Below are 22,490 nucleotides of genomic sequence, written 5' to 3'. Positions count from 1 at the left end.
TTGTGGCCCAGACAAATTAATGCATATCCAAGCAAATATGGGGTCCACCGAGTGAGCAGGAAATAAAATCAGAAAGTCTACCATGGTTTCGTCCCTGGGTCCGATCTGCTTTCCTCCCCGAAGAAGCCCTACAAAGAACACCCCAGAGGAGAGAATAGCTGTGTCTTTCACAATGGAAAGGTCAACCAACATGTGTTTATTGAGTGACTCTGTGGGCCAGCCCTTCGCTCGGCTTTGTAGGTGATGACGAGACAGGCAAGCCCACGGGGTGCTCTTGGTAAGCAAGGCTGGAATCTAAACATACAAGAAAAATTGGAGAGCAGGCCCGAGCAGCATGTCATTGTGGAGAAATATCCAGAAGAGGTTCCGGGGGTGGGGGTGTGCCGGGAGACCAGGGAGTGAGGCTGGGCAGGAATGCTGGACAAGGCAGGGAGAAGGAGGTTAGACGTTCCCACCTGAAGAAGATGGGGAAGTCAGGTGTGGTGAGCTCGAGGCCTCCAGGCCGGTATCCCCTTCGCTCCGGCCAGCTGCCATGTCCCTGGACAGGGTCTTTAAACTTCATGGCTCTCTGGTTCCTCCTTCTCTCTCTCTCTCTCTCTCTCTCTCTCTCTCTCTCTCTCTCTCTCCCTCTCTCTCTGTTGTCTCTCTTTCTTTCTCTCTCTCATCACTGCCTTTCCTGCTGAGGCCTCTTTGAAATTTGACTAAGGTTGGAGCCCATGTTTGAGCATTTCTGGATGCAATTTGGTATCATAGCAGAGAATCAAAGGATATTTGCTATCACTTTAAAGTATGTTTCTCTCCCTCTTCCTCTGAGCACCTGACCCCACAATCATCGCCGGCTTTGAAATAATAGACCCATCATAATTATGGGAATTAGTCTGGAGGCTTCTGCCTTATTTGCTCAACAGAGGTTACTGAGGCCGTCTTTAGAGGTGGAAAGGGTGTCCGGGACCATCTCGGCTGAGATGGCAGTCACAGGGTGGGGGCAACCAGGTAGGGAGGAAGAGGGAGGGGCCCGCTGAGGAGGAGGCGCCCCCTGCCCAGCCCGACAGCCACTGTTCCTGGGGGCTGTGGACCCAGTGTCGTGAGACAACAGTTTCTCTGGAGAAGCTCAAATGAGGCTACAGGTGAAATGCCCCGAATTTTTTCAACGTTAAAACCAAATTTAGCAAATGAAAGCTCTGTGATGAGTGTTTGCAATTTCCATTAGAGTGCCGTCCCCACATTTTCAGAAGCGGAAACAGAGGCCCAGGTGCGGATGAGGACTTGGGTTAGGCCGTTCAGTAGCAGGCCCTTGTGTCCTGTCTGCCTCCGGGTCCACGTCCCCAGCTCTGGTGTCCACAGATGTCAGACCGTTCCATCAGCGTGCCGCCCACACTGCCTGCTTCTTTCCAGAAGCTTCTGCTTGCCCTTGGCCAAGGATGGCTGGCCGCCTCACTGTGGCTTTGAGCCCATGGTGCACAGCCTGATTCAGTCAGCGCTCTGAGCACACAGGACTGAGCACCGCTGTCACAGGCAGCTGGCTCTGTGACCTCCCCTTCCAGGCTGTGGGGCCTCAGCGATGTGGCAGCCCGGGGAAGGAAAGGCTGAAGTTCTTACAGGGGGCGGCTTCAGTGTTCTTATAGGCTTTTAAAGGAATAGAGCGAGAGTTAATGCAGAACTCTTTCTTTGACTTAATTTATTATAATATATGTGGCTAAAATGTAGATCACACTGCTGTTTGGATCTCCGTTTTGATTCCCAAAATTGCAATCATGATAGGTGGATTATAACCGTGCTTTAACATACAGATGAGGAAATGTATTCCTGCGCAATTTTCCCCTAAGGAGAAGTCGAGGATAAGGGGCAGGAGTTTTGAATAACCTTGCAACACTTAGTTGTCTCTCTCGGTTATGGGATAGAAATTAGCATTATAGGACGATGTGTGTTGTGAATGCAGCACTGCTTTGAATATCCGTATGATAGAGCATCCAAAGGGAACACAGAAAGTGATTTTCCATATTAAAGAAAAAGTCACCAGAATCCGACCAGGAAGAGTGGCGTCGCCTTGTCTAATGGTTATTTATGCAAAAAAAATATGCAAAAAAAAATTTATGCAAAAAAAAAATTAAGTGCCTACTATGTGCCAGGCACCTTGCTAAAGGCTGGGATTCCACGGGAAACCAGACCGACCAAAGATTTTCTGGGGAAGCGAGCATAGCAGAAAATACCACGTGGTGCCCACCAAGGGGTGAGCTGGGAGGGGAATGGGTGAGGGGGTGGGAGGCTGTGAGCACCCAGGGGGCCAGGGGGCCAGGCTGAGGGAGAGGGGCATCTGGTATGCATCACACAGCCACACAGCTGGGAGAGCAGAGCATTCTTCCCCAGTCAGATGGTGTTTGCAGAGCACTGGTGTGGTGGGCACCCCCCAAGAACATATGTCTGGGCAGACTTTTTCCTCAGGCCCCGAAACTCAGCAGAAGTACAAGGGCAGAGCAGACAGCCGGATGCGCGGACCGGGGGTTTGGACTCAGCTCTTTCCGCCAGCAGTGGTCCGGGGCCGGCACCCACCCAGCCTGCTGCCTGCACCCTGAGATCATGCCCACCTGCCACCTGCACCCCAGCATCTCGGGCAGGGCTCCTGAGAGCCACCAGTCTTTCTGCAGAACAACACCCAGTGTCTGATGTCTGCATGGACGGCTGCTGGGTCCTGGCTGGGGCAGGTGTGGACAGGAAAGGCCTTGGGGCAGGAGAAATTGTGAACGGTCTTGCACAGCAAGTGGGGCAGGTGAGGCTCTGGTGACCAAGCACTGTTCTCCTCTGAGGGAATCAGGCTCTGGCAATAGGAACCTTGCAGTGTCTCGAGGAGAGTGTAGGGGAGCAGCCAGAAGCCCCAGGAGAAGAGCTGGGCCCCGGGGGGCAAGGGAGTAAGGACTGGGGCTACAGAGCAGTCAGACTCTCAATGTCTCCCCCTCCCTTGGGTGAGAGCCGGCTGCCGCCTGTCACCTGCCCTCAGTGCTATGCAGGGCAGGTCAACCAGTGAAGAAGTTAAAAGGAAAATGTCGCTTCCTTTGATTGCACTGTTAGAGAATGGCCGTCCACGCTTCCCAGCACCAGGCGCGCATTCGTGCATACTTGCACTCAGTTGCTTAGTATTTACTGAGAACCTATTCTGTGCCAGGAGGTCTTAGAGACACAAAGGTGAGAAAAATAGACCTCATCCCATCCTTCAAAGAGTGGACAGTCTAGAAGGAGAGTCAGACATTTGGCAGGTATCACACAAAGTCCCAAGCTCTGTACATGTACAAAGCCCCAAGCTCTGGTTGGTATCGTGAATGTCACTTTCTGGGGTGATCGGGAAGTCAGAACATCTCCCAAAGGCAGGGACCTTGGAGCTGAACTCTCAAGAATGAGTGGGATTAACCAGGCAAGAAGGTGGTGGGTGGGCCTAGGGTTTGGGGTTTGTGTTTCAGGAAGTGGGATCAGGGTGTGGTGAGTTTCTGAAGTCTGTCCATCGGGAAAAAGGTTCTCACCTTTCTCCAGGGCCAGAAAGGCTGGCTTGGAATTCTCCTGATGTTCTAGGGATGCCCTGGGCAGACCCAGAGCAGGCCAGGGTGGGGTGGTGTTTTCATGGCCCCTTGGGCATTGTCAAAGGTATCTTCCCAGCTCAGGTCACACCTGCAGTCCTGGGTCATTTCACAGTGCCCAAAGAACAGCTCTAAGATTCTTTCTGAGTCTTGGCTTGTGCTTTCTCAGGACAGGGCACGGGCTGGTTAGAGGGTCTCTGGGCTGCAGGCTCCTTGCTGTAGTGGGCAGGTGGGCACAGATATTTAGAGGCAGCTGCCTGTTGCCCTTAACACTGACCATCTTGTGGATGGATGGAGCACAGGATGGGGAGGCCTGAGCCACCCCAAACGCTGTGTGCTCCTCCCTCCCACCCCCCACTATTCACCTCCAGGGGACATTTGGATTAAGTCCGCCACGTCGAAGAGGTGCACTGAGGACAGGTGTCAAATAAGCTGTAACAAGGGTTAGAAAATGTACAGGTGATGTGGCCTTGTTCATGCATTCCCCAACCCAGGGGCTGGTGACACTTGGCTCATGGGAAGTGGTCTTCCCAGTTGGGCCATGTGAATCATCCTGGGAATTGCCAGGGGAGGGGAGCCCCATGGTGATTCCAACTGTATGGCTCATCACCTGCTGGGTTCTCCTGGTTTTCTGTCATGTGAGTATTTTGGATCTGGGCGGGGGAGGGACCGTTAGTTGAAATGGACCAGATGACTTTTCCTCATATTCTCTCATTTGGTTTTGACCAGAGATACTGCCATTAGTCCTGCTTTACAAACAGTATTTGGAGGCTGGGCAGGGCTAGGAAACACTTGCAAGCACAAAGTGGAATCCAGAGCTGGCTATCTCAAAGCCAGTGACTTTCCTACTCTGCCAGGATTTAAGGTGGGTTAAGGCCTTGCAAGCCCACTATTTCACGAGACGCTTCCGATTCCTTTGTGATAAGTACCATTTTCCAGTTTTACAAACAAGGAGACTAAAGCTGAGGAAGTTTTAGCAGTTTGCTCGGGGTCCCAGAAATGAGAACTGAACTCAGATCTTGGAGTCAAACAGTCGTCAGTGTTTCGAGGTGCTGCAGAGCCCAAACTGACCCCTTCAGGCCGGCAGTCTCTACCAGTGACTGGGGACCTTGCGCCACTCAGCTCTGGCCTGCTGCCCCTCCCCCACAAGCTCCTTGCTCCTGACCCTCCTTCCTGGGGGCTCCTTGGAGGGCACACTCATGTTACTGAGTCTGTTCCTTGTCCCTGGTCAAGATTCCTTTGGACTCGTCTGTAGGATTCTGAGTCTGGAAAGTTCCCTTTGAGAAATTTGCCAACACTTGATACTTTTATCTGTGATCAAAGGGAGAATGAGCCAGCTTGACCTTCCTGTTAGAAGCCGCTACCCAGGAAGCTGGTTCTCCCCAGAGCTAGGGTCAGTTCATTTATTCACACATCATTCATTGACACACGTGTCGGGTGAGTACTGGTGTGTCACCTACTATGTGCCAGATGTGGTGGAGGAGGAGGAATCACAGCCTTGCTCTCTGCAAGTGACAGGTGAAAAGGAAAGCTGGTGTCAGTGAAAACAAAATCCAGACTCTTCCCCCCGCCCCCGGCCAGAGATGCTTAGTTGAGGGCCTACCCAAGATGTGACAGGGAGCTATCCAAGGTTTCTAACACGGCCTGATTTGTACTTGAGAGAGGTCACCTATGCGGATGTCAGAGGAAGACAGAAGTTGCCTCTCAGGAACTTTCAGGCTCTTTCCCCATTTCTACAAGGAGAAAACCATGAAAACTTGGCTGAAAGTACCATAACACGTTTGCGAAAGTCCACTGCCCTTCGGGTAGCAGCCTGGGGCATCCAGACACTGATGGGGAGGGCCATTCCCTAGGGCATCACCTTGGCTTTGTTTTGCCTGCTGGTACCTAGACAATGGACAGGCGGGGAGCCTCGGCTCTAGGCTCTACCTTTGGCTCCTCTGCTCTGTGGCCTGAGCCAAGGTGAAAGGTTTTGTCCTTTGGAGATCCACCAGCTGGACAACAGATCTCCGGAAAGATCAATGTGCCGTGATTAGCAGAACTGGATAGATTTTTTTTTTTTTTTTTTTTTGCTAATTTTTTACATGTCAGCTAAAGTAATGATTACTACCGGGTATTGAAAGGTTCAGGATTTATGCAAAAATGTTTAATTTTGATTCAGTGATAGTGTTTTTCTGATAAAGGTTCTCAAATTAAAAGGGCTAGATAAGTCAGTGCAGCTCAAAAATGGCAGTAACTTCAGAGCTGGCAATTGATACTTGTTTTCTGCCACTGTTTACTCTTCAATAAAAAATGCATATTTACCATAGCAACCTCCTGATCACGTGATGCCCTATCTTACCCGCTACCCTCTAAAACAGAATAGCTTCTTAAAGAAACACACACGTTCTAATATGCGTGCTTTTCAGATGCAAAAATGTGTTCTTTCTAAGGAAGCCCTCTTCCCTGGGATTTAATGCTAATAAACACGTCATCTTTATAGAAATCATTTTGGTCTCGTGTCTTAAATTTTCGGGCGTTCATTCTGCAACTCAAAATAAAATTAGTCTTAGAAGACCTTTAGATTATCTGGAGAATTTGCTGACTATTTGTTTTAACAAAGTTGTAAAAATATATATATGTATTTGTATTTATACATACATATATATATATATATATATATATATTGTTTTTGTTTTGTTTTCAAACGGCAGACATTAGTATCATTTGGAAGGGAGTTTGGTGTCGGTTATAATGACCTGCCACTTCATCTGTGATTAAAGATTGTCATCTACGCGAAGCGCAACTACAGCCTGAACTGTTTTCGCTGTTAACTTGGGAGAACTGCCTGGGCCTTCAGAGCTGGGGGAAACTGCTCCAACCCGGACTTGTCCAGAGAGGACCGTTCCCCCTTCATCCTGGACCCTGTGCAAGTGTCTAGTTCCATAGCTTAGGGCTAGTGGGGAGGGGAGAGCCCTAAAGCCACAGGTCTCTGCTGTCCCCACCATGCCGTCCTGGCACAGAACGTGTCCCTTTGGCAATATTCCTGTTAAAAGCTACCATGAATTAGAGCATATCCTTCAGCAGACACCGTGCTGAATGAATTGTTATGTCTATCCCCGTTTTGCAGATAAGGAAACCAAACCTCAGAGAGGTTTTATGTAATTTGCCCAGAATCACACTTCTAAGAATTGGTGGAACTTGGTTTTGACCCGGAGCCTTTGGACCACAAATCGTTTCTGCTTAATCTGGGATTGAAACTCTTTTTTTTTTTTTTTTTTTCTTTTCTTTGTCAGACTTAGGCTAGGAAGGAGACGTAGGGACGAGACAGAGAACGGGGCAGTGTGTAGCTCCTTCCTGCTCAGAACGTTCCTCCGGAGATTTGCCTGGCCTCGCTGTCACTGTTTTTTGGAGCACGCTCTACACTCTGGTTTTCACCTGGGCCCGGCAGCCACGGACCCTCGTGCCACGGGTCTCTCTGGATGCCACAGCCCCGGGCGCGGACAGCGTGGCTGTGCCAAACAGAGCTGTGGTCACTTGAGGAGGCTGGGGGCAGGGGTGCGTCTGAACCAGGGCTGGTGGATTTTAAAAATTCCTTTCAGCTGCGCGCAGACCAATCTGAAAAACAAGAACATATTGTGACTCTGTTATGCTCGGTGGCTTTGGGGGAAAATCCGATTGTGAAGTGAGGCAGGGCTCTCCATGGCAAAGTGGCGTTGTGACCTGAAACCCAGAGGAGGAGAATTGCCCGGACCCCATGCCCCGGCCAGCCAATCTGACTGCAGCGTGTCCACGAGCCATTTCAAAATTATCCATCATGAATGCCTCCATGCTGCCTTAATAGATTATTTAAAATGGTGCATGTGCCTCGCAAGCAACCTCAAGTCAGCCCCGAACTGTACATACATACAAGCCGGGAGAGGTAATTGCTTATCATGTATCTCTTTGTTCCAGACACTTTTATAAAAGAGTATGTATTATGTATGGTGTGACCTTCAAATGTCAGGAATGTGTTGTGCAATAAACTGTCAATATTTGTGGTTATAAGGTACTAGATGACTTTTACAATAATTGGAACGGCTATATTAAAAGCTTGGATCACTCAGCTGGTTAAAGAGAAAGACACAGGCCAGCGTTCATCAGGGACTTGCCTCCTGCCAACGATTAAATGGAAGATATTGCAAGGTGCTTAAGATGTCTTCTTTGTTTAAAAAAGACTATGGCAAAACATGTCTCCAGGGGAGACGTTATCTCCAAATCATGCCTTCTCCTTTCAGTGTGCTCGATTCCCAAGAGAAAACTCAGCCCCACAAGTTATGGCGACTGACCAAGTGCATTTTAAAAAAGATCAGTCCAGCTGGTTCTCGGTGTCATTTGGGTAAGAATTCCTTGAAACACGCCCGGCGGGCAGACATTTCCTCCAGTCTTCTCCCCACCCCCAGCACCCCCCCATAAATAAATGAGGGGGCTGTAAATTATCTTAAGAGGGTCTTAAAAGCTATAGTTGTTTTTTTTTTTTTTTTTTTTAAGAAAATAAATTACGTAGAAATCTTTCGGGAATTTATGCTTTACTGAAAGTAAAGGCTTCTGTAGTTTTCTTTTTTTGAGAAAGGAGTACTTAATTTAAATGATGGAAAAAGGAAGCCATAACAAATATTTTGCAATAATTACAGCAGTAATTGGGGCATGGATTACTTTAAAAATATCTGTCTCACTGTACTCTCCTATTGATGAATGTCTCCATGTGTATGGGAGGCTCGTCCTTCTCATGTCAGGGAGAACTTCCTTTTTAGCAAGGAAGCGGGCAAGTGAAATAGTGGATGGTACCTCAGCAATTGCCCCCCATCTTCTAAAAAGCCCACTTGTGGCCTTGCTGATTCTAAGTGTGTGTTTGTGATTCCCTCCACCTGGACGGAGAGAGAGCTGGGAGATCCCTCAAGGCAGCTTCCTCCAGGAAGCCTTCCGGCATGCCCCTGACCTCCCACCCACCCTGCTGGCATCACACCCCAGCCCCTGAAGGTGCTGAGCCCTCGGGGGCATTTCAGGTATCTTGCTGTTTGGTGCCCTGGGCCAGCTCCTCCTCCTAGGTTACTCAAAGCAGCTTCCCTCTGGCAGTCAGGAACTGATCTTAGCCTCTGAATTTCAGTTTGCCCGGATTCTTTTATTTATTGAAAAATGCATAATTAAAAAAAAAAAAGTATGTATCAAGCTCCTGCTATGAGCTGACTGCTTGTCACGTTCGGGGACGTAAATGGCCCATGTTCGCGTGGAACTCGTATTCTGGGGAGGGGACAGGTGGTAAGCAAGTAATACATAGGTCAGTGAGAGTCTGCAAGGGGTGATAGGTAGGTGCTGTGAAGGAACAAACCAGAGAAAGAGGGGCTGGGGGCTGGGAGGCGCGCAGCCCCCAAACAGCCTGGTCAGAGACGCCTCTCCAAGGAGGTGTCTTTGGGATTCCAGCCTGAACGCGAGTCTCTGTGTGGATTCTGGGGAAAGAATCCCGGGAGGAGGGGCAGCCAGAGCAAAACTCTCAACGGGACACCAGATAGGGGGGCTTGAGAATAGCAAATGGGGGGGGGGGTGGATGGAGGACACTCAGGAGTGCGATGAGGGCACAGCAGCAGTGGGGGCCACTTGAAAAGGGGGTTGCAGGCCGTGAGAAGGAATTGAGGGTTATTCTAAAGACCAATGGAGCCAGGGGCGTGTCCTTACCCTGCACACAACCTGGCTTTTCCCAGGGGCGGCTCCCTGGGCTGTCCCTCCGCCGGCTCACTCTCCTGCCTGGTTCTCCTCACCCAGGCCACTTCGTATGTGATCCCACTCTGCACTGCCTCACCCCCAACCATCTCTGGGACGGGTCCCCGCCCCCCACTCCTGACCGGGCCAGAGGGAAGACAGGGGTGTGTGGAGTCCAGAGGGACCCATCGCCCCGGATGTCTTGCCCTAGGTCGATTCTGTGCGGTCCACACGCTCCCTGTGCATCCACGGTCACAGCCCCCAGGTTGGGGACGAAGGGCGCCTGCCGCAGCGGGCCCTGAGGGCCTCGGGAAAGCTGGCAACGTGGTTACAGAGGATGTTGTCGACAGCAGCGTCACACAGTGCCAAGGGGAAGAGACCCCACGGGTGGCCCAATCGCCAGCAGTGGGGGGGGAGGGGTCCTGCACACTCGCCGCCAGACAATTAGGAAAGGGCTCTGGGCTCGGTAAAACCAGAAACACATTTGGCCCGCAGTGCTTGATTTTGAAGCCCTTGTGTATTTTAAGGGAAATTTAATCCACGTGTTTCTGATTCATTTTCACTTAACTCATCAAAATGTTGCTTTAGAGAAGCTATTTGAGATCCTAGTGTCTTATTTTTTTTTTCCTCCAAATTTTAGCCTTTTAATGACCTATTTCCCCAATTCCAGAAAGCCGATCTTCCCCAAAGCAAGCGGAGCTCTGTGCCGTTTTGAGTTTGGGTCGACGGTGAGGAAAGGAACCGGTAGAGAACATTCCACCCTTCCCCTCTCCACCTCTACGCACAGACTTCAGCTCACGAGCCCTGGGCTTGGCTTGCCCGTGAGCCCAGCCCTGGCCCTGGGCCTAAGAGCCCAAGGGGAAGTGGGTGTAGCCTTTCACAAGTGGACATCCTTTTCTAAAATAGCTCTGCATTCAAACAAATACTTTTGTCATTCCATGTTGATGCCTGTTTAACATGACTATATATGGCGTCATAACCGAGACCTTTGATGAAGCAGAAACACCAGATGACTACTGACTCCAGACATGAGTTTTGTCTCCCAAGAGTTAAATAGAATTGTTGACAGTAATGTCATGATTTTTATACCAACCACTGATTTAAATCTTTTTTTTTTTAATTAAATAAAAGGAAGTCTTCACTGAACCAGCAATCTCTACCACAATAATCATTGTCTTCTTTGGGTCTGTTAATTTTAAAGTTTTCAAAATAAGGGAAAGTGTCAAGCTTCCGAGAGGAACTATATTCCTTCAGACTTTCTCCAAGGTGTTGATTATTTCCTGAAATTATTTCAAAGCACTTGTGTCCGCAGGCAAAAAAAATTAAGAAAGATGCACTTTTTCAGTGTCCTGCTCACCAACCCCCCCGCCCCTGCCGCCTGACTCCACAAATAGTTTTTTTCTTCATTAATGAAGTGTGAGCCATGCTTTTGAGATGCTCTTTGCACAAGGCAGACACTCAGAATTAACTGCACAATTCATCTGGGAAAATGTATTTTCTGTGACACAAGAAGTTCCATAGAAATTAAAATGCCATGGCATTTCGTGTTGTAAAGTAGTAAGTGCTCAGGTGTCCAGATGGCTACCTTACCTGTGTGAGATTGCTGGGATACCTCTCCCTTCACTGTGTTGGATATAGCACCACCACCACCACCACCACCACCATCATCATTTTTTTTTAACGGACATGTTTCCAAAATATACTTTTGGCCATGTGAGCCTGCCTCGGCAGGATGGAATGAGAAGTGAGCACACATCCACACTTTGACAGGAAACCACTCTTTGCTTTCCTTTTTTGGCCTCCCTCTATCCCTGTCGGTCTCCCTGGATCTTGCTTCCTGCCTCGGTCCATGTGTCGGTGGGACTCCCCGGGAGACGGGGACTAAGCCTGGAACCCTTCACAAGGAGGCGTGTACTCTTCCTGGTCAGTTCCTGGTGGCCTCCTGGAGGCTCTCCGAATCACCATGGCTGCAGAACCAAGATGGGTTCTCATCCATGCGATCTGGTGTGGACGGGTTCCCGGCGATCTGGAGACCCAGCGACCCATCGTCTTCTGTGATGCTGCCACCTCGACCTTCGTGTTGCAAGGTCACCGTGGCAGGGGGAGAGAGGCAGGAGGTGGCGGCACCCAGTCTCTCCTCTGCTTCGCCTTCAGCCGTGGGCCGGGACTTGTCACTGGATCTCAGTGCCAAGGAAGTTGGGAAAAGTAGGGGCACGTGGAATATTTAGGAGCACTTACTATCCTTTTTTATGGTGTTTTCCCTCCCATCTCTCTAAGACCCACCTCTGGTTTCCTATTTGGCATAGGATGAGGCTAGATTGGGTGAATGGAAGGCCAAGTGGGTGAAGGCGGCCTGTGGTGGGCTTGGGCATCTTCTGGCACTGCGGGGTTACAGGGTGCTGGAGCAGTCCTTGGGGCCAGATGGAACCAGGGTGGGGGGTTGGTGAAGGGATTTACCTAAGGACAGCCAGGCATCAGGAACGCTGAAGGAAAAGATTCCCTCTCCTGACTCCCAAGTCAGCCTTCTTGGCAAACAAGCCTATTTTAAATGTGTACCAAAGAAGCTCAGTGTTTAAAGATAACCTGGGGGGAACCTACCCTTAAGATACAAATTTATGTCATTACGTTTTTACATTCCGGACATACATACCAGTAAGGTTAAATGTGTAGTGAGGCCCCCGTAAATTCAAATCATACTCGTGGAGAGCAATTTAACCCACTTCAGGGATGGATCCAGACAGCTGCTGATAGTATTTTATGTGTGTTTAGGCTTTAACTTTTGAAAAGTTGTTTGTCTTTCTAAGTATTTGATGCTTTGTCTATCCAGGACTGCCAGTCTGTGGTTCAGTTGAGGAGGAAGATTCTAACAGGACCATGGCCATTTTTAATCACCCTGGGTCCTCCTTCCTTCCCACCCTCCCTCTGTGAATGCTGGGGAAGGCAATGCACCGTAATGTCACCTTGACCTAGGCCAACCTTGCTGTCCACTTGGAGAATTGGAACACGCAAATGGAACTGGGGGAGGCATGGCTTCTGACATGACAAAATTAGGAAGGTCCTGTCTTGTGTCCCCTCACCCCCAAATAATATACACTTGAAACATAGCTTGGAGTGATTGGGCCCATCTCTTCCTTTTTTTTTTTTTTTTTTTTTTTTTCCCTTCTATTCTTTAATATCAAGGAAAAACAATAGGGGCGCCTGGGTGGCTCAGTCGGTTAAGCATCCGACTTCGGCTCAGGTCATGATCTCGTGGTCCGTGAGTTCAGGCCCCGCGTCAGGCTCTGTGCTGGCAGCTTGGAGCCTGGCATCTGCTTCGGATTCTGTGTCTCCCTCTCTCTCTGCCCCTCCCCTGCTCATACTCTGCCTCTCTCTGCCTCTCAAAAATAAATAAATGTTAAAAACAACGACAACAACAAAAATGTCCCCACAAGACATAAATCAATTGCATTATAAACAAAAACATACCCATTTTCTCCCAAATAAAGTACAATTTATAATCAAAATTGGTAAATCCAGTTACTAGTTCTAGTAGATCATTTTATTAGATGACTTAATACCGATGTCAGCTTGCAGGAGCAGGAGAAAGCTTGCAGGGTTTCTGAGACCTATTTCAATTCACTTGTTCTAGGTTAAAACTCTGGAAGGGGTGCACGTACAGTCTGCGTCCCTCTGGAATATCCTTTGTTGCATCCGTGCAAGACATCCACTTCTTATTTAGAGGGGTCAAGAACAGAAGCAGGGGTCCCATGAGTTATTTCTCAGCCATTTTCCGCATCACTTGAGGCCCAGAACCCACCCAGGCTGAAAGTGTGTGAGGTAAGGAGATGGGCTCCCAGCCTGCAGCCAGATGCCCTGCCCCCAGGGACACCCAGCCTCTGGGGGCTGGCAGGACGGACTGGCCATTCTTTCTCGGATGAGCAAGGGGGTGTAGATGACAGGTCTGGGGCTGACCTCCGTGCTCACATTCACCTTCCGTTTACCCAAAACAGTTGGAACAAGGGTCTGATCAGAAGGAAAGACATACTGCAGGTTGCAGGAAAAGGACATTTTTTCAAAAGCTGAAACTGTCCGCCAGCGGTCTAAGGAAGGATGACAGATGTAACTCCTACCATGCTTCTTTTTTTCCCTGTTTCCTGGAGAGGCCCGGGAAGGCTGGTCCGTCTGTAAGCAGGCCGGGGAACTGCTTCACTACGCAGCTCCGTGGGGCCGCAGGCAAAGCCTCGGGACTCCAGCCTGGGAGTCTTCTAGAAGGACAGCTGACGGTGCTTTTATGCTCTGGGTAGAGAAGGAGTCAGAGGGCAGCCCCAGCTTTTCCGCTGAGTGAGCCTCTTGGGCTCTTGGGGTGGCCGGGCCGAATCTGGCCTACATGCTCGCTGCTACCCATCCAGGATCAGGCGCCCACTCACACACAGTCCCTGTGAGGGTGTGACGTGGCCCTCCTTCCTCGGCTGTGGCTGTCCGTGGCTTTCAGCCTCTCCGGACACTTTCTGGGACCACCCACAATGCCCCTTCATTGTAGCTCAGAGTTTGTTTTTCTATTTGGATTAGTCTAAGAGTAAATGCCATAGGCCTTCTGGCCCTCCGAAAAAAAAAAAAAAAAAATTCATCATTTCTGTGTAGAGTGAAAATTAGACTCTTAAATCTGCAAAGAAAGCTGTTTATCTTACAAATTTATTCTTTTTATTGGGCCACACATATCCAAGATAGAAAGATAAAAGGCAAACAGATACAGGCCATCACTTAGAGTGACATATAGTGAGGCACCGCTCACCCTCAGCTTCTGTAGAACCTTCCAGAGTGGCGCATGTATTTATCGACGCTGTGCCCTGAGCAAGGACTCACCAAAAGCTACAGTAGAAATATGTCCTCCATGCTCTCTCCCTCCTGTTCCATTGGACAGCTCCACCTTCCACTGCTCACAAAGGCTGGAGGAAGATTCTGGAGAAGGTGTTCATGAGCAGATCGCGGAACATGGGGCTTTGCAGGAATTTAACGTCACAAGTCCACACCTGCCCACTACCTCTGTCCTGACGCCAACATCCGGGGCACTTAGTTCTGTTTATGATGCAAACTGACAGCTATCAGCCTCCTAACTTAAATAGGGTATGTTAGTTAACTCTGTTGCACACACAGAGCATTTGGCAGAATCTGAATCAGGCTCTTGGTGATTTTAAGCTGACCTCAGGATCCCACAAAAGGAAAGCCGAGTCACGCTGGGGGGACAAATGCAACACGTTTGGGATGGGGGGGGGGTGCGTGCGGGAAGGAGAATGGGTAGGAGATGGCATCCCAGGTACTTAAACCTAGGATGTGGTTGGTTGACTTGAAATTGGCATCTGGCCGCTGTTCTCCTGGGCCGTCAATGAACTGGTGGCCCCTGATTGGCCGTGGCCCCTGATGGGTTGAACCTGTGGGGTGTGAAGCACCCCGCTGTGACGCACTGGGGCATTTGTTTGCCTTGAAGTGATAACTCTCTCCTGTGCGTTTGCCTTATTCAATAGCACCCTTTCCACATTCATGTGGATGATCAGAAAGCTAGTGCCAGGTGGGTTGAGTTTTAGATGCGGCTGAACCCGGTCCTCCTACCATGCAAAATTATGGGGGAAAAAAAAAAAAAAAAACATGCTGGGTAGATAAACCCTTTGAATGGCCCTTTCAAGGAGGGTTGGAGGAGCTGGAGAGAAAGTGGGATCAAAAGTGAGCCTTCAAAGAACTTTGCCAGGGTGACGATATCGTTGTGCGTTAGTCCACACGCAGAGAGGATGCTTGAGGCCCAGGGTTTCCACGGTTGCTTGGAACAAACATCCAAATGAGAATGAAATGTGATTGCCTTCATCTTGTGCATGGCCTATAAGTCTGTCCCTTTTGGCTGTTAGCAGGAAACACCAGGAACGGATGTTGCAGAATAAAAGCAATTTGCATTTTCCATTGCTTGGAAGGTACAAATCTTGTTTATTCTGTTCTCTGCAGAAGTCACAGGTCTGCTTATTATCTCAGAAGGTCCCCTTGTTCCCCTAGTGGATCTACCATGGTGCCTAGAGGGTGGGCTGAGAGCTGCAGTGAGGACCCCGCCAGCCTCAGGAGCTTGGGTTCTCTGCCAGGGGGTCAGCCTCCAGCTCTGTGGGAAGGCCAGAGGAGAGGGCTCCGGTGCCCACCCCCACCCCAGCCCCCGGGAGATGCAGATTCCCAGCTCCTGCCCTGCTCCCCTGATGTCGCCTCTTTGGCAGTGTGATGTGGGGCCTCGGGTGTTGCGATAACATATCCTCTAACCACTAGATATTTTCACGGTTTTATTTACTATTATGTCCCATCATTTCTGTGCAGAAGGCAGCCGTATGTAAATTTTATTCCATTTTCTAATGGTTTGGGTTACATAACAAATAACAGCAGGAAGGAAAATTTGTATTGATACTTTACAGAGGAAGTTCTCAAGTCACTGCACAAAGATTTAACTGCTCTGCTCGAAGTTTATGGGAGTCTAGCAGCTGAGTTTCTGCACATGACTTTGAATATGTCACTATATGTTTATCATGGGCTAATTGTGGAACTGCATTTTCATACTTTTTCTTCTCCCTTTCATAAGATTACAGCAGCCAGCGGTGGATACAAGACTCGGCAAGGAAGAAATGATCAGTTTTGGATAATTTTCTTTCCTGTCCCAAAATAGCTGTATGTCTGCATGTCTTAGGGACTTGGCCAAGACATATTTTCTTTTCCCCCCTCATTTGTTGCTAGATATAATGCAAAAGTGTTGTCGGTCCCATAGTGAGCTCTCCGGCTAGTCCATATTACAAATTAATCAGATTCAACAAACACCACCATTTTTAAACTTTTGAAAAAAAAATATTTAATAGGAGCGAAGCGAAAGAAGAAATCAAACCAGCTGCTGACACAGCTGTTTCTTTTCTTGTTTAATTCAGTTCAATATAAAGGTACCATATGCTGCTTAAAATGATGATAGGAAAGATGAAATAATTTAAGAGAATAACAAGAAAATACATGAATTGTCAGCATTCTGTCAGATTGAAAGAATGAAATAGACAGGTGTAGTATTGACATGTTTCACTTTGTGCGGTGTTAGCAGTTTGGGTGCGAACAGCTTCTGACGTGCGGAAGTGATGTGAGAACGTTTCTCCTCCGCTGCAGACCTCGGCGAGGAGGCTGGGAGGGCCGCCGGCGTCCAGCAGCCCGCACTGCTTCGCGACAGGAGCCTGGGCTCGGCCATGAAGGACTGCCCGTACTGTGGGAAAACCTTCCGGACATCCCATCACCTAAAGGTCCACCTGCGGATACACACAGGTGAGACGCGTGGGTGCGGCCGGGTGCGTGGCATCGAGCTGGGGGGCCACCACTGTCATCACCGGCCCCCGCCGCACTCTCCGCGGGTCCCCGGGGGACCCTGGCGTCCCGGCTCGGTCCTCCACAGCCAGCCTCCCAGATGATGCGCGGGCCTGTAGATGCCAGTCTCCTGTGGTCCAGGTCTGGGGGGATGATGCTTTGTAGGAGGCACCGGGACGTCTCGCCGCTGTCTTTAATGAAGCGGGGCCTCTCGTGCCCCTTTCATGGACCAGGGACCCTTGGGGTGCAAATGACCGGAGTCCAGCTCAGCTCTGAGTGCGAAGGGAGCTGAGTGTGGCAGCTCCCTGACCACGTTCAGGTGGATGGGCTTTTGGCCCAGCTGGGGTTACGTGCCCACAGCTGGGACCCGACTGATGGTGTCAGCCCCTCACGTTATACAGGCTGGAGCATCGCTGCTCTCCGCTGGGTCTGCTCGAGACAGGAAGTGAGGAAACACTTCAGCAAACACTGGAAGTGGCTGCTGGACCGCTCTGGTCATTTCTCCTATTTCCCTGCCATCCTAGCCCCTCGAACAAATGCGGAATTTTTTTTTTATTTTTTTATTTTTTTATTTTTTTGTCTCTCTGCCTTGTCCCCTTGGTCATCTATGTTTTTTTTTTTTTTTCCTTAGCTTTCTGTTGGTGGTTTGCACATTGCCAATACAAAAAAAAAAAAAAAAAATCTATCTGAGATATGGACACCTCCATTTTCTTTGATTTTTCTCCTGACACTTTATCTATTGGAGTATGAGCTGCTTCAGAGGATAGACAAATATGCCATCTATTTTCAAAAATAATTGTGGTCTATTTCCCAAGGAATCAATAAAGCTCAGGGTTGTGCAGGATATTTAGTGCACACGGGCCTTGTGTGCAGCGTGTGGTTAAAGAGAAGGAGCCCCTCACCTGGAACCTCACCTGGTGCCCGCAAATCTCCCTGACACCGAGAGGAGCCCTGAGAACAGGTGGCAGGGGGCCGCCGTCTTTATTCATGGTCTGGGGCACAGCTGAGCACCACCACTGTCCCGGAGCACTTCTCTCCTAGAGTCATCCCAGGGCAAAGAGGGAGCTTCTAAAACTAAGCACTCCCCCAGGCCCTGTGGGATCCTAGTCTTCTTGACCCTCCTCCTCCTCTCTCTCCTACCGCACGGGCCTCTTCCGGTTCCTCCAGTGCAGAGGTTCAGTCCCTGCCGCAGGGCCTTTGAACCCACTGTTCCCTCCACCTGGAAAGGCCTTCCTCCCGGTAGGTACTGGGGGCTTACCCAGAACTTCAATGTGAGCTCTTCAGAGAGGCCATGTCTTACTTCCCTGCCTAAACTTAGCACTTTCTGAAACGATCCTGTTCAGTTCAGTTGTTCGTTTTGTCCATATTTTTAATTGCTATAATTTCGAGAGCCCCAGGGTCTCTAAGAGCCCTTTACATGTAGTAGGGGCACGGTGGATTCGTTTGAAAGCTTGAATGTCAGAACAAATTTGAGAATAAGCGAGTGAACTTCTTCCTGTAATCTCTGGACTGTGCCAGGTGGCATGGAGGGGACAAGTGCCGCGAGGAACATGGACCCTTCCCCAGGGAACCTGTGGCCCTTGTAGAAAGGCAGCCTGCACACGAGAACCCATTGGAAGCCACAGTGTGCCAGCTAGGCTGTGAGTTGCACATAGAAGTCCTGGTTTCAGATAGAAGACCCCTCCCAGGAGCTCAGGGAGGGGTTCCTGAGTTCCTGCCTCAGGGTCTTTGCACTTCTCTGCCAGATAGGTGCATTGGTTTGCTCCTTCATTTTCAGAGTTTGATACCAATGTCCCCTTCTCAGTGAGGTCTTCCCAGTGATCGGGCTCAGGACGAGGTAGCTCAGATATCTGGCTTTCTCAGAACATGCCGATGTCCACTTTCTTCCCCAGGCTGGAGCCGGGTCCCCTTGGGCTGTGGTGGTAGTTGGAGGGGGGCACAGACTGCCAGGATGTGGGAGGCAGTCCACCAGGGCATCCACCGTTGGGTTGTCCGCAGGAGTGCGGGGACCTGGCCAGGCGTGTCCTGTGATAGCACCCGTTTATTAGATGAAGACACAGGCCTCTGGGCCAAGCTTACCAGGCGGTTGGTGGCTCACCACAGGTGAGGTTTTCCCTGCCAGGGAGTGTGGGTTAGGAAAGAAAGGGGCAGTGTCTCCCCGCCAGGAGCCCTGCTGACCCTGTGGGCCCAGCTCCCATCAGCTGGCCCAAACGCGGTCATGGGAGAAACTCCCCAGAATATTTTGGGTAAATTAGGACCACGTGGATGGAAGCAAATGGATATCGCTTTTTGAGGTTTTAAAGCTTGAGAAGGGTTATTTTCCCCCCTAAATTTCTGCTTCTTGTGCTTCACAAACTTCTGAGGTTTGTGACCAGTAGTCTTTGGAGACACTGAGAGAAGCAAGACAAGGCCGTGGACAGAGGCATTCCGGAAACTTCCCAGAATAAGGGAGAAAATGAAAGAAGCCATGGAAACATCACACTGCCAGCCCCCCTCGGAAACAGCATTTGCAGTGTTTAAAAGTCAGAATGGTTACCAGATAAAGATCAATTTCCTTTTTATCAAAGAACAAAGAAGTTGGAAAATGCTTAGACTCGTGCATTTGAATAGAACAGAAAGTGTTGCATGTTCCAAGTCACCAAAATAAACATCCATTTTGACAATGTTAAAGTGTAGATTACATGAGTAATTAAAAATCCAAATCAAGTTATTTGTTAATAAACGAGTGAATACGGGGCTCCAGTTGTGGGGATGTCCTGTCCTGCCTTGCCCCCTTTCTGTCTGTGTTCTTGTATTTCCAAGTGACATGGCCAGAGGACAGCAGTCTATGAGACAGAATCCATGTTTTCCAAAATACCATGTTTTGAAGTTTTTCTGTAATGGACCCATATGAGCACAGTTAAAAATCCAGTGTGTAATAAATATATTTTAATTGGTCAGCGTATGAGGTGGTACATTCTCTGTGTTTTTCTATCCCACTCCATCTTTATGAGCCGTCTCGATCATAGAGCATCCACTGATAAAAACCACTTTCCTTTTTTAACTCCACTACATTAACTCAATTACTGCCCTCCTTCCACCAACACCTGTTTATTAGGGAGGTGCTGAGTAGATGCAGAACCCAGGTTGTTCTCAACACCTGGGGGCTGGGGAGAGCCTACAGGAGCCAGAACGTTCCCTGCTACCCCCTGAGCTGCAGCCAGACCCATGCAGGACCGAGGGAGGCATGTGGAGGGCCCCAGGGGCCCCGAGGGACCCTCAAATCCTACAGGCCACTCCACTCTGGCTCTTGCCGAGCAGAAACTGATTACAGACACCCAGGGAGGCCGAACTGCTTTCCTGTTTCAAACATTACCATGAGCGGATTAGGACCCAATCACTGAACGTGTATGGTTTGTCTTCTAGAGCACATGGCGATGATTTTAATTCAGACCCAGTCAGTGCAGGCTCAGAAAGGAGATTGCATCAGGGTTCTCCAGAGAAATGGTGTATATATATATATATATATATATATGTATGTATATATATATATTCATATTCTAAGTATGTGCAATATATATTGTAGATGATAAAGCATATATATATGTATATATATGCTTTAAATAAATAAATAGATTTATTATAAAGAATTGGCTCACTCAATTATGGATGCTGAGATGTCCCGAGATGTGCATTTGGCAAGACGTCAGACCCCGGGGAGTCAGTGGCATTAAGTCCCAGCCCAAGCCCAAGTCCAAAGGCAGGTGAAGGCGGATGTCCCAGCTGGAAAACAGGCAGAGACAGTGAATTCTCCCCTACTCAGCCTTTTGTTCTGTTGAGGCTTCCAGTGTACTGGATGAAGCCCACCCATGCTGGGGAGAGCAATCTGCTTTCCTCAGTCTACCCATTCAAATGCTCATCACATTTAGAAACACCTCCCCAAACACTCCCAGAATAATATTTGAGCAAATGTCTGGGTACCACGTGGCCCAACTGACGTAGAAAATCAACCATCACGGGGCTGCAGCAGCAAACATTTAGTCCTAACGCACAACGGGAGGCAGGGATATTCCCTAGGTCGCCCCCGGCCGAGGCTGGCCAATCATTTCATTATGGGCTGCCTGAAAATGCGCTTCCTTCTTTTCCTCACTTCCCCCTCCTCTAGCCCCATCTTGGGGATACCCTCCAGGGCTCCGTGGGTCTGTTTTGTGTACAGGAGGTAGGCACGTGCTGATCAGTTTCCAGAAGGCTGGAGGGGTGTGTATTCCCCACACAAGCCCCAGATGGGTGTGACACCCCACGTAGCGGCTGCAGGACCCCAGGCTGAGTCGTCTCAGGTGGCTTACCTGTGTGTTGGGTTTCCCAGGAGGCTCCTGTTGTCTCAGGAATGACCATCATAGAGAAATGTAATAAGCAACCTCACTCATGAAAACTTGGAGGCACGAAAGTTCAGGGACTAATTAAAAATAAATCTCATTAGTTTTTTCCCCTCTCAAATTATGCGAGTGGTTTATTAATCTGGTTTTGATGTGCTGCGTGCACTGGTCCAGCCCTGAGTTGAGAACCTCTTTATGAAAATGGATTTGTACAGGGAAGCTGGAGGTGGCTTTCCAGGGCTCTGGGCTGTGGTCAGGGTGGGCGTGTGGGGCACGCCCAGCTTGGCTCACCCCTGCCAGGTGGGTGCCTCCGTGACGCAGCAGCTGGACGCTGGCTGAGTGGGGTGTCTGGGGTGCTCTCCTTGGCTCCTGCTCGCATGCTCGTTCCCAGGCAAGGTGTCCCTGGCCCGATAGGACCACAGAGAACTGTGGAAGTTGCTTCTGTCATGCAGTACCATCATCAAAGGGATGTGTGCCCAGCTGGGGGCCGGGGTCAGGGACTCTCTCACCTCTTGACTGAGGCTAAGTCCACACTGCATGGGAGCTACTGGCTGGAGGCAGAGAAATGCAGCCAGTAGGAATCATGTAATAACAACAATAATAGGAACAGTTAGCCACCACTTTGTGGACACTCGCAGGTACGGGCACCGTGCTGATCCCTGCACCTGAATTCACTCCTTCTCTGTCCCAGCACCTCAGTGACCAGGTTGCACCCTGCCCCTCGGCAGGGAGGAGGAAACAGAACCTCAGAGCCGTGAAGTTACCCACTCTGGGGTGCTCAGCATTGCTTACAGGGTGAAACCCAGATCTGTCTCTTAACCACTGCACTGTGTTGGTATTTTTACTTTTCTGGGTGGATCTTTTGGCTTGTTTTAGGGAATTAATGCAACATTTCTTTGACAGTGTGTGTCCACACCATAACCAGCGGGAGGAAAGGAAGTGACTTGTACCCACAAGGTGTGTTGACGCAGCCTCCCGGCGATTTCAAAGGGAAGTACCTTACACCCTGGCTCCTCCTTTACCCCCAACTCACAATGGTCTGAGGCCACGCCTCCTTGACCCCGCGTGCCTCAGTTTCCCCAGCAGCGTGAAGAGGTTAGGGAGGTGGTGAGGCAGGGAAGCGGCCACTGTGGCACATGGAGGTATGGAAGGTGGGGTGGGATTACTCGCTGAATCAGGAGATGATAAATTACTCATGCCGTTTTGGAAGCTGCCTTTCATCTTCAAAGAGCTTCCGAAGCACCAACTGGTATATAGATGTGGGTGGAAATGAGAGTTTAGTGGGCCTAACCCAGGTGCCTAATGCCTGATGTACACATACCTTACCTTCTATGCTTCTGTTTCCTCTCCTAGGTAAGGTGACCAGGCTGTTTTAACATTTATAAAAGCACATTGAATAGATTTTCAAATATAGATTGGTTAACATGAGTGCTTTTCCCTTTTTTTTTTTTTTCTAAAAGGAGAGCATGTGTTGTTGTCCTTAGTGGGGGACAGCCACCTGAATAATGATGGAAAG

General features: G+C 49.5%; 1 protein-coding gene across 6 annotated transcripts in view; it reads left to right on the top strand.

Annotated features, from left to right (window-relative positions):
• ZNF536 (zinc finger protein 536) overlaps positions 1–22,490 on the top strand; it is a 436,349-nt gene that overhangs the window by 258,637 nt on the left and 155,222 nt on the right. For 5 of the 6 annotated variants that reach the window (XM_060650869.2, XM_060650865.2, XM_060650867.3 and 2 more), the window contains 2 exons: positions 16,428–16,580; positions 21,878–21,931. In XM_060650869.2, the coding sequence (XP_060506852.1) occupies positions 16,428–16,580; positions 21,878–21,931 (207 nt within the window). The remainder of the gene's footprint in view (positions 1–16,427; positions 16,581–21,877; positions 21,932–22,490) is intronic. The other variant, XM_060650870.2, reaches the window with a different exon arrangement.

The sequence above is a fragment of the Panthera onca genome, chromosome E2 (assembly GCF_046562875.1).
Source record: "Panthera onca isolate mPanOnc1 chromosome E2, mPanOnc1 haplotype 2, whole genome shotgun sequence".
In the NCBI taxonomy this organism is placed as follows: domain Eukaryota; kingdom Metazoa; phylum Chordata; class Mammalia; order Carnivora; family Felidae; genus Panthera; species Panthera onca.
Note: the sequence above shows the minus strand (reverse complement) of the source record. Positions and strands in the feature narration are given on the sequence as shown.